The sequence below is a fragment of the Trachymyrmex septentrionalis genome, unplaced genomic scaffold (assembly GCF_001594115.1).
Source record: "Trachymyrmex septentrionalis isolate Tsep2-gDNA-1 unplaced genomic scaffold, Tsep1.0 scaffold7, whole genome shotgun sequence".
NCBI lineage: Eukaryota > Metazoa > Arthropoda > Insecta > Hymenoptera > Formicidae > Trachymyrmex > Trachymyrmex septentrionalis.
Window position 1 is genome coordinate 700,869 of NW_017305884.1, and position 12,540 is coordinate 713,408.

At 32.8% G+C, this 12,540-nt stretch overlaps 1 protein-coding gene across 1 annotated transcript; it reads right to left on the reverse strand.

The window, feature by feature from the left end:
- Positions 1–906: 906 nt before the first annotated feature.
- Positions 907–9,688, reverse strand: LOC108753498 (homeobox protein MSX-2). The gene is made up of 3 exons (XM_018495090.1): positions 9,613–9,688; positions 1,392–1,731; positions 907–1,316 (listed from the first exon to the last, which is right to left on the reverse strand). Exons 1-3 carry the CDS (start codon positions 9,686–9,688, stop codon positions 1,046–1,048), a joined length of 687 nt encoding a protein of 228 aa, XP_018350592.1. The 3' UTR covers positions 907–1,045.
- Between the last annotated feature and the right edge of the window lie 2,852 nt (positions 9,689–12,540).

Below are 12,540 nucleotides of genomic sequence, written 5' to 3' on the forward strand. Positions count from 1 at the left end.
ATAATTAATAATAGATATTACTTTCATTCACATGTCGAGATTACATTATTTAATTACATGCTAAAGAATCTAAGAATTGTTACTAAGGATTGATTGAACCAATGTTACTTTCACTTTTTTCTCTTTAAAATTGAAAAAGAAGGAGAAATAGAGAGAGTTTTAAACCTCGCGTAAAGTCAAAGTAACATGGTGCAACCGAGCCTAAATCGCATAACTTATTAATTGCCAATTAAACGTCAATTAATTGTCAATTACCTCTGCTTTCAATTTATGTATATTACGAAATCAACAGCTCATTCTTTCTTTCATGACAACTGTAATTTTTCTTTTTTATTTATTTTTTTAATGCAATATATTAATATCGCATCCATCGTGTGACACATTATAATGATATTGTAACATTATTATAATATCAACTGGAAATGGAAATTCTATCAAAGGTGATGTAAATTTCCATATTAATGTTAAATGTTACGCTGAATTCGATATGTGAAAGATAAGTTGCTACGACTACTGAAATTCCGTAATTATATATTTACACACTTCTTTGATTTTTATTGAATGTCATGGAAGAAGAAATGTGAAAAAGAAACAATTACAGACTTTTTAAACACAAAAATGTTGATAACATTCAATACATTGAGACTTGATAGTATGCAGATATAGTTGTAATTAAAGTAAGATAATTATAATTTATGGTTTTGTTTCTTTCATCTTAGAAAATCTTTAAATCAGAGAGCAATATATATATATCCATATTTTAAATATAACATTATAAAAAAGCGATAACGTTAAAAAGAAAAAACAGTAGCATATAGATGTCTCTCTTATTAATAAACTAATTTATTAATGCAAATCTTTTTAACCAATTCACTAAAATTTGGGAAACTCCTAAATAACGAAAGATGAATGAAAATTTTTTGAAACACTGAATTAGCTTAGCACTCACGGCACAAGTAGTTCATCGAAATGTTTCTTCAGATCTCTGAGCTAAATTGCTCGTTCTGATTCAGGAATAATCTTGAGATCTTCAAGATTACACGTGTTAGAGAGGGCAGCCAGGGACATAGGTGACGTTCCGGAAGAGTGCGGCCGCTGTCGAGAGAAACGCTGCCGTAGAAGCAGTAGATGCTGCTGACGATGGCGGCGGCGGTGGTGGCGGATGGCTGGTTTGCGTTTGCGAGTTATATGGTGAACAATAAGCATCCATGCTGCTATGATGAAGACCCACGCTACGTACCAGAAGATCTTTCTCAACGGTAGCTTGATGACGCAACTGCTCTAATCGTAATTGATTCTGCCGTTTCCACTTCGTCCTGCAATGAAATCGCAGTGGCGCAAAAAGCTCCTTCCAATCTTACTTCTTTATCATACGGTAAATTTTTGTCTACCTTCTATTTTGATACCAAGTTTTTACTTGGGTCTCTGAGAGCGATAAAGCGTCCGCGACGTCGCTGCGGTCCGCTACACTGAGATATTTCTGACAACGGAACTTCCTTTCGAGATAAGCCAACTGAGCGTGAGTAAAAGCGGTTCGTCGTCTTCGTGGTTTCCTGCTAGTCGGTGGTGCGCTATTGACCATCACCCCACAAGATTTCCCAGATGTGGTTGCCAAACCGGGCGATGGTGAAAGCGCCGGTGGAGGACTTCCTAGACGCGTGCAAGGGCTGCTGCCAGGATCGATAGTGTCTTCGGAATCCGAATGGACCATCGAATCGTTCTCCGAGTCTTCTGCAACATGTAAAACATACATTGAGAAAAATGGTTAGATCACACCAAGAAGACATTTACAGTTGAATGAATTGGATAAAACAGAATTTCTAGTTATCATGATAAAACTGGATATTTAATAATTAGAACGTTTAATAGACCTAAGTTAATATTCATAATCAGTTCTCAGCTGCGTTCCGTTTCTCACTGCAAGTAAAAAATTTATAGAGCACGTTACGTATACTACTGACATTTTCACTACTAGCAGTGTAAAGGCCTAAATACAAAGATGGCTGTAATTGAGAAACATAAGTCGTAGTTGTTGATCTATGATGGAATTATAATTCTATCATGGGTTGACCAAAACATCGTGCATTGATCTACGATTACGACTTATGGCTTGGTTACGACCATCTTTGTGGTGAGATTCTATATTGGAATTATGGTGAAAAGATTATTTCTGAACACAAAGCCCTTATATATTTAAGCTATGAAGTAAGAGTAAGAACGCTATGGTAGAGATATAACTGTCGAAGCCATGATGTAGGATGAAGGCAGAGAAAAATAGATGTATATATAAACGTTGTGATGTGAAAAGTTTTGTCTATCACAATTGCGACAATTCTGGGGGGTTTTTCGTCCTCCCGATTCGGAGGGCGAGCGCTACTTATTTGTTTTCATCAATTGTTTCCCAGTAAACGAGAATGGATTGAAATGAATTGAAATGGATTCAGATTTTCAGAAATATTAATTCACGAATGTTAAAATGAATGTTCTTCAATCCTGAATGCATTTTTATTAATTTATAGGTATTGCATGGAACATATCTCTATGCCTTTCAATCTAAAAATAATATTAAATTTTTCTGTACATTGTGAATACTGTTTAATTCAAGATTTTGAATAGAATATGCAGTTTTTCAATTCAATTGCATCCAATTGAATCCAATTAAATTAAAAAAAAGTATTCGCTATTTAAAATACGCATTCGAATAGAAAAAAATTTTAATCCATTTTAATCCATTCTCGTTTGCTGGGTACTTATTTGTTTTCATCAATTGTTTGTTATATAAGTTTTATTTTTTCTTAGTTTTAGTTTAGTTCCAAATTTAGCGTTTTCGATCGGTGGCTGCACTATTCTTTCTGTATTCTCATCGCAACCAGGAGAAGAAAGATCCGTTACTACGAGAAGAGTGAAGATGCGATTTGTCGCAACTATTCACAGGAAAACAATGAAAGATGAGCTCTAGAGAGCTCCTTCTTCTCAGGCCAAGAACCGAAGTATTTGAAGCGAGAATAATGACCACGCGTATCATCCGTCTGCAAGAAAAATGCAAATTTACAGCGATAAAGCACTACTTGATATTCCGAGCTATCCGGAATAATCAGAAAGCTGTCTAGGAAGTTTCTCGATTTGGATTGCGCGTCAGGATCTGTGAGGACTCACGCGAAAAAATTCCAGCCGGTATTCGTATTGTGGCTGAGCCAACGATTTGTGAGAGAGGATCGTACGATCCCAGAAATACGACTATAAAAAAGGGCAGAACAGTGGTTTCCAAAAGAGGATACCGGAGAGTACGAGAAGAATAATATCGGTGAGACGAGCGTCGCTTAATTCTTTAAAGTCACCGATTACGAGATTCTTTGCGTCGGGAGAATTGCGCGTTAAGGATTCTAAAGATTTCGTGCGACCGACTTTCTGGCGCGTATAACGATGTATGAGCCACATATTATTCCGAACGCCATTTTTTACAAATACTAGGTACCGAATAGCGCTCGTCATTTGCCACAGTCGAGTCATTTTTTACTGCATATTTGTGTGTGGAGATTCCTTCTATTTTGCGACGTAAAAATAATCTAATAATCTCGATCCCCCCCCCCCCAATTTGTCTTAGCGCCGAGACACTACCTTGTCTTCTAATCTTTGAGTTACCGCGCAATTATTATCTGTTCATAGTAACATAGTCAAGTAACATAGTTTCTTATTACGTATTTATCACTCAATTCTCTTGAGAGCTGAGATAATATCAAAATCTATGCTTAATCGACGCGTGCATAATAATTGACTCTATTCCCGTTACAGATGCCGAATCTTAAAGATCAGGGCCCTACTTACGTTTCATCAAAGCCAAATGTAATTCGACTTTTGTAAAATATACAATTGTTATTCTCTTTTCTTTATTAATTCATGTTCTTTCTTTAGCCTATTTCTCTCATCCTCTGATATTCTTTCGCTGATAATGAGTCATTCCCAATTCCGTGGCTGAGCGGTCGGATTTCGTCCGTCGCAATAAATAATTACACGAAATTATTTCAAGTCAGCCAATAATTAGAAAAAGAGTGGCACGCTCTCTCTGCCTGACGCCCAACAATAATTAAGCGCTCCAGTAGCACACGTTTTATATACGTTCCTTAAACGTTTGTAGAATACTAGATACGTTAAGAAACGTATCTATATATAAAACGTATATGATATATAGATGCTACCTGAACGGTACTACTCGGAGTCTAATCTACTCTCGATATTTTTGTGTGAGGAAACGCGACGAAGTTGTGCCGTTGCTCGTGAGTACGGTCACAACGTACATACATATATTACATGAGAAAAGGAGCTATTTTCAAATTGATATATATCTCGAAAACAAAAGATTATCAAAATAAATCAAAGTATATTTTAAAACTAAAAGTTGATATTCTTGCGTGATATTAATGAAATTGAAGAAAAAATATTGATTTTATGTATAAGTATACAACGACATGAAATCACTTAAAATCAATATTTTTTTAAACTATTGCCATTTTCTCCAAATTATGACATGCTAAGCAAATGTCAATGAATTCATAAAAGGCAGAAATACGTTCAAATTAAAAGACTATTAATATTTCAAAATGATGTCTCCTATACCACAAAGTTGCACAAAAGTTGCAATAATATTATTGCAACATTGCATGTTACAGCAATATTGCAGAGATTTTGCAGCGATATTGCTGCAAAATGAGGTTGGATGGTAATATTTAAAGAATTAAAGTAAAAAATTAAAAGTAATGGAAATTAGGATAAATTGTGGTAGGGTGTATAATATATCCTATGCATATTTACGTTAAAAAAAATCATATGAGTAATGTAGGATTAATTATGTAAAGAAAAATGTATGTAACGAAACATGTGAGACAATCTGTTCTTCCGCCATTAGGTATGTGATAATAATTATTTTCTGGCTGATCCAATTGATCCAATCAGCGAATTCGGTCGGTCGGGCAAAGCCTATTACTAAAACAATAATTCAGCAATCCTCAATCGATCGTGATCGATTTCGGTTAGAGAAAACCATTTCAATTACCAAGACCTACTGCACCCTCTCAGGATCAGCCAATAGATTCGCAATGACGCGCCGGGGGGTAATAACCTTCGATGAAAATCGTGAGACTAACAAGCTCTAACAAATCTTTCGGCGCCTCGAACCATGTGTAGAATTGTTCTTAATAGGGTACCACATCCAAGGGAGTTAGTCTCCCTGATAGCTTCACGTCGGTGATTTAAATAATAGAAGCTCGCACCAGGGGATCCACTTTTTAACGAGAATTTTGACGATCTGTCACGTATTCGTTTATATTTATTTCAAAAAAAACGTAATCATTATCACAAAATTAAGAAATACCATTATACCAATTGTCTAAAAGATAAAAAAATTAATTATTTTTTCAATTTTATGAAATAGGAGACATTTAAAATTATTCTGTCTAAGGCATATTCAAAATTCAAAAATTAAAGAAGTTATGATTATCTTTATGTTAAACGTGTCAGAGCATCTATATATTGCGTGGTAATGCAAAAAAAATCCATCAATTAAATGATATTGACTTGATTTAAGTAAATGAATTGTCGTAAACGAACTGACTTAAACTTGAACGTATTTTGGTTACGTTGTTTTCTTTCAAGGTGGACATGCCAAAAAGATGTGACGATCGCGTCCATTTTTTAAGGGAATTATTTTATTTACAAAATATCGTTTCTCTAATTATTCTATATAAAAGTATTAAAGTAAAAATATCAAAATCAATACTTTACGAGATATTTTTTACTTTATTCTGATACGCGTTGACATAAAATGTTAAGTCTCATAATCCTATAAACTATTAATTTTTTTTTGATAATCTCAATAATTTTATGAATAAAATAATGAGATTTAAATAAAATAATAACCAATCAATTGGTGTAAAAACAAAATACGTGCTTTAAAAAATAGGCAAAATGGATATCTTTTTAAAGGAAGCGATTATGTGTTTTCTTTTTAACAATTGATCGCATTAATTTGTTCATAAAAATATTAAAATACAGCTATCAAATGTTAATAGTTTATGAGATTAACGTTTTAGGTCAACATGTATTTGAAAAAGAAGGAGCTATTATCAAATTATAAAACCTCAGTAGTACTGTCTTTATTGTGCCATAATAAAAAGTAAAACCCAAATGAGTGGGACTATTTTTATTATTTATTTAATTCTAATGATAATGTACTACTTGTATAAAAGATTTGATCAACAACTGATGCCAAATTTCATATCTACTCTTCTTTTTTTTTACATGAAAACGAATAAATTAAATGTTTACTTTTTTATCAGTCAAAATTCGAGATAATCGAGGTATTAAATATATACCTTTACCCACAATTGCACTCATTCAATTCCTCCGCGATCGCGTGATCGTTAGGCCAGAATCAAACTGTGCATTAAAGATTAAACCTTTTGTTTTGATTGATCAAATTTCGATCTTTCAATCTCAATCTTTAATGCGTAGTCTGATCTCTGTAGAATGTGTAAAATGTGTAGAATGATGCAGAATCGTTGCAGCGCCCATGTATCGCCGATGCCATATTTGCTTCTTGCGCTAAAAATTCTAAAAAGATATTTCCCACACATCCCACGACACAATGAAAGTAAAGTTTCACATATTTAGACTTTGCGTCGCAATATCTTCGCTCGTAAGGTATGTGAAGAAAAAACATAAACGTTTTTATTATATATTTTGAGTAGAAGCTATCGATTGAACCTATTTAAAACTTAATCGATTCTGTTCTTGAGATCCGATAATCGTCTGGAAAACTCAACATAAAGATACACGGCCAGTCTCGCGCTTCGATATCGCTTACTCTCAACGCGAGTCACTACTACTCCTGATTATTTAATTAGTATTCATATAAAACGTAACAGCTATTACTAGACATATGATTCTTGTAATAAATTTAAAGGTATAATGAATATAATCTTTCTTGAGATGAAAAACATAAACTTGAATATTATATTTCTAATTAGCCAGATACCATTATCTTACCGCGGTGATTTGAAATCTACATCATATCACCTCATATTTATATCACAGTTTTGAACATATCTGCATGACAAAACTGACACAGCACCATGGGGGACCGGTGCGAAACTGGCGGATACCTCATAAATCTGATATTACATCTGTCAAAAGATCTGAGCACAAGGATTGTCATAACACTTATTTAGACTTAAATTGTAGATGTAAGTAACACACAAGCTTTCACGTATGATGTACAACTTATTGCCATATCCTCAAGAGACGGCAATAAGTCGTATATTATACGCTAAAGCTTGTGTGTTACTTCCCATTAAGAAATGACAATGAAATCGATGTCGAAACAGTCATATTCATCCTTGAGTCGTTTAAAATTACAAAATTACAGAATAAAAATGGTACCGACTGGCAAATGAAATTCTGCTTGAAAATGTACTTTTTTAAAATTCCTTCATTGATTATTTTTCATAATTTATATATATCAAATTACATACAGCAATAACTAATACAAAAATATGTTAACTTAGCTATAAAATTAATTTTCTAACTGCAATAATTTCATATAATGACACAGCTGAACGAGGAATAAAGCTAATTACCGCACTAAGCTGATTACAGCACTATTATAACAAAGAATGAAGAATTGTCAAAAACAATTTTTATTAAGAGTTGTTAGCGATTATCGCAAATAGTTTCCGGATGTTAAAAAAGGAACCCTTTCGAAACCATTGCAGTTAGAAAATTGATTTTATAGCTAAGTTAATATATTTTTGTATTAGTATCGTTATAATTCATAATATATAAATCATGAAAAATTCATAATCAATGAAGGAATTTTAAAAAGTATTTTTTAGACAGAATTTCATTAGTCGGCACATTCTTATTTTATTAATCTAAAACTTTACAAGTATTATTTATCTATAAATTCAAAATGTATATATAATCTTGATACAGATTCTCCAAATTCAAAACCAATAATATAATCCAACGCGACGAATGAGAATATGACATGATAATCACATTCAGGGAATATTCACGGGTTAATTAAAAATCAATCAAAATTTTTATCAAAATTTTTTTAATGTTATTGACTAATATTAGCTATTTTTAGCTGTTTTATTTGAATGATATTTTAATATTTTAGCTATTTTAATTATTTGAGTGATATTTTTAGCTAATATTGTATAGATAAAACATTCTTAAAAATATATATTAAGTCAAAATATTCAAACCTATAACGGTAGAAATTAGATCTTTAATGCTTAAAAATATAATAGATTTTTTGTTTTTAGATTAATTATTTGATCGGAAAGTTATCAAAACGATAAGTCCATTTTTTTTTTCAAAAGTAAGAACTTTTAAAATAATAAGAATAAAGTTAACATCATGTTACAAATTTATTTACAAAGTTATATTATAAAACTGAAAAAAAAACGTTTTTATCACAAAGTTTAAGTTATTAAAATAACTTTAACCAAATATAAAATACATAAAATTAATATACTATAGTATATCATTTTGATATATTCAACTCACAATTCATATATGGCACCAATGTTAAAGTAGGAAAGAATGAGATGAAGGCGTTCACACTTAACAAAATTTATTAGTATTAGGTTGGAGAAAAAGTTCTGCTGCTGGAATTTTGTTAGCTCAAAATTATATATAGAATATATTTATTGTGAAATTTTCGATTATCTGACGTGAAAGCTTAAAGTTTTTTCTAAAAGTTCGTTTTTAAAAAATGTTTCTACGACCTTTTGTTACCAAGTTACACGCGGATTAAATAAAACACAAAAAATCGTAGAAATATTTTTAAAAAATTTTGTAAGAAAACTCCAAACTTTCACGATAAAGATAGTCAAAAATTTTTGCAAATTTTTTTGGCACGTGTCAGACCCACAAAGTGAAAAAAAAATTTCCCTTTTTTTCAACTCATAGTTTTCTATATATAAAAATTACAAAACTTAAATAAATTCAAAAAATATAGTAACCATTCAAAAGTAAAGATTTCAAGCTTTGAAACTTTTTTTTTAATTTAAATTTGATCATTTTTAACAAAGATATTGTAACAATAATTTTGAGCTAACAAAATACTACAAAACTTTTCTTCCAACCCGATTTTAACTTGATTTTTCATTGAATGTATCTTTTATAATTATTTATACATGTATAATAATATATTATTTTAGATAAATTTTACATAAAGTAAAACATTACATAAAAATAATGTATGTATGTTATTCTGTAGAATTCTCATAATTAAGATGATCGATCTGATTCACTAAATGCCGTGACCCCGTTTTTTCCCTGTATTTAATTTTTCTTTTAAGAATGATAAAACATATTTTTGTAAATACATATTACATGTTTAGAAAGAAAAAATAATTATGTGTAATAATTAGGTTTTAAATATAAGATAATCACAATCATTTTTTTTATTTGCAGAGAAAGAGTTAATTATTCTTTTAAAATTGAAAAGTTAATTTCGATACTAGAACGAATACCGCTATCAACAATCTATCTTGCATTGATCATCTAGCATGATTTTTGTCTATTGAGTCTTAGTGATAAAGATACCTTGAACTCGGTCAGCCAATACATCCCCCAGAAGATCTCTGATCAAGAAAGATTTATGCTCCTGCATCATCGCCATGGGCAAAATAGTGCACTCGTAACGCTCACAATAGTCGATTGTTATTGAAATTGTATTTTTCTCTGACGAAACAATAATAATCAACGGCTATAATTTATCACGAATCGTGTGAACACACTCGCACTACGATAAAATCCGTAATTTTCATGCTATCGTATGGACGCTCGGCGTTGTTCTGCATCGTCGACAACCACTGCGGCTGATCGAAAACTTCATCCCCGATACCATCGTCATCTTCAGCGTCGTCGTCAACTATCGCGGGGGAGGAACACACGTACCGAGATAAAAAGTTAATACGCCGTCGAAAGGGAGAGGGGAGGGGGATGTACGCGCTCGCGTATCGCTCCCCCTCGAATTAATCCGCCCGTTTATTTTGAACGGGATGCCTAATGCCCGCGCGATTTCGCAGCCATTTTGGGGGTGGAAACGCCATGCTCACTCTACCACGAAACCGGCACGCCTCCCTGATTGGTTCTCCGAGACCGGAATATGGGGGTAAAGAAGTGAGTTTCTAACGTTGCTATTGGTCGGGAGATTCTACAGCCAGTCCTTCCCATATTCGCAATTCGGTGTCTCGGTGCACGTTTCAATTTAAGTGGATCCGGTAAAGATGCAAGGGGCGGCGGAAGTTCCCGAGATGGAAGCTGGAAAGGAACACTGGAAAAGAGAAAGAAGCAGATACAGACGGTAGGGGAAGGAGGAAGTCATTGGCGAGCGATTACTGCGAAACGGGAGGAACAAATTGAATGTGAAACTTTTCCACGAGCATATATATAGCTGGTTTTCTATGATTTCAGTGCTTGAAAGGCGGATACTTGCTGAGTTTCCGCTGTTGTCGGTCTTGGCCGTCTCATGGTTCGCGCTTGTTGACTTCATTACGAAAAATTCTGAGAGAACGCGGGACTCCAAGGCATAATAAGTTCTAATAATGTTCAATCATAGAAACCTCATTTATTTAATACAAACTCTAAGGTTTATTTAATATAAACTCTCTTATACATCGCAAGGAAATTAATTTTATTTTTTACGAGATTTTTCGAATACAATGTGCAATGAGGCAATTGGATGTTTACATCTAAAATATTTTGTCGATATATAACGCATAGCAAATTTTAAAATTAAAAAATATGCTTGGAAAAATATTACCGTACATAAATTTGCAATTTTTTAATTTACAAATATTTCAAATGTGGAATCCCATATAGGATTTCACTATTGGTCCAAGATTGGTTATCAGGTAACCTATATTGCGATATATAATGGCACCATGACTGGCCCCTGACTAATGGGAATACTAATGGGATGATAACTTCGGCCCGATAATGGATAACTGTACTGGCCAAACGTGATAAACAATGTTAGATCATTATGGTTGTCTTATCATTCCAATATTTGACTAGTAATGGTTTTAATGCAGTGATTATTCTAATTATTGTAAATGCTTTTCAACAAGAGACACAGATACCACAGTGTAACACAGTGAATCATTTTATCTTTGTTTAACACATTGTCAAATAAAAATAATTCATTATGTTCGCTGTCATCTATGATAAATGGTTTCTTCATTGTGATCTAATATAATCTCATTTACAATGTTCGTACTGTCAATATTAATTTCACTATTATTTTCTTCACTGTCATTTTTTTCAATATTATTAATACATTTATCGCTGATGTTCATTTTTAATTGTATTAATTTTCGAAACTTTCTTTATCTATAATAATTTTTCGACATATTTATTAATAATAAGGACTCTCAATAACTATCGCACGACAAATTAAATATAACAGACAAAAAACTGCGGAAATTAATGGTACCCAGTCATATGCCAGACACGGCCCAGAACAAAATACCAAGTATCTTATATCGGCCAATAATTGGTTATCATATATTGGGCCGAGTTATATATTGGCACTATTGAGAACGACTGGCATTCCTATATGGGATACAGCAGCTACAAATTTTTGCTTCGTTTTTCAATAAATTATCCACACGAAGCAAAATTCATCCGTTGAAAGTCGATACCCCTAAACAGGGGGAGTGATGGCCTCGCTTTCCGTAGAAAGTCATTACACAATGAGAAAAGAATGTGGGATAGTTCTTACATTGTAGTTCTTAACATTAAATCAGGAATCAGACATTATTTTTTTTGTTAATAACATTTTATGATCAGTATTCGATAAAATATAATTGCTAGTATTGCGTCAATATGGTTTATCAATGTTTGATTGCCAACAGCACGGATCAATATCGGATCATACTTCTGATTGACAAGTGTTAAACCTGGGTAGCGACAGCAAAGTGGATGCAAGCTCTATTCTCGAATTTTTCGGTGAACGCCGATGTAACGCCGCGTGTCATTGCATAAAATGTACGTGCTAACGTAATATGCATCAACAATGCAGAAACACGATGGATGACGTCAATGACATGTTAACAGCAGTGTCAGGAACGAAAGATTCTTTGTTTCAAGAGAACCAAGATGTCGTACACGTTTCGGAATTCATTAAGTTTAATGTATGCGAGAGATTAATTCAAGAAGCAGCAAAGCGGCCACGTGCTTTCTTCACGAGTGCGGAAAAAGAGCGCCAAGGAGAAAATGCCAGAATAAATGCATATCAGAAGGATCTCGTCGAGACTGCGAGAAACAAAGAACTTGTTGAAGTTCGTGTCGATGTAACAGCATCGATCACTGTCGTTGATATTTGTATCGATCGGAGAGAGAGAGAGACACGAAAGACCAATATAAACTTTAACTATTTATTTTTAATAGTTATATATATATATATATATATATATATATAACTATTAAAAATAAATAGTTAAAGTTTATATTGGTCTTTCGTGTCTC

Bases quoted from the DNA above. Each gene is read 5' to 3' on its own strand.
- LOC108753498 (XM_018495090.1), bottom strand. From the start codon at position 9,688: ATGGCGATGATGCAGGAGCATAAATCTTTCTTGATCAGAGATCTTCTG. The intron at 1,732-9,612 runs GTATCTTTATCA...TACATGTTGCAG, and splicing joins ATTGGCTGACCGAGTTCAAG to AAGACTCGGAGAACGATTCG. The intron at 1,317-1,391 runs GTAGACAAAAAT...ATTTCATTGCAG, and splicing joins ACTTGGTATCAAAATAGAAG to GACGAAGTGGAAACGGCAGA.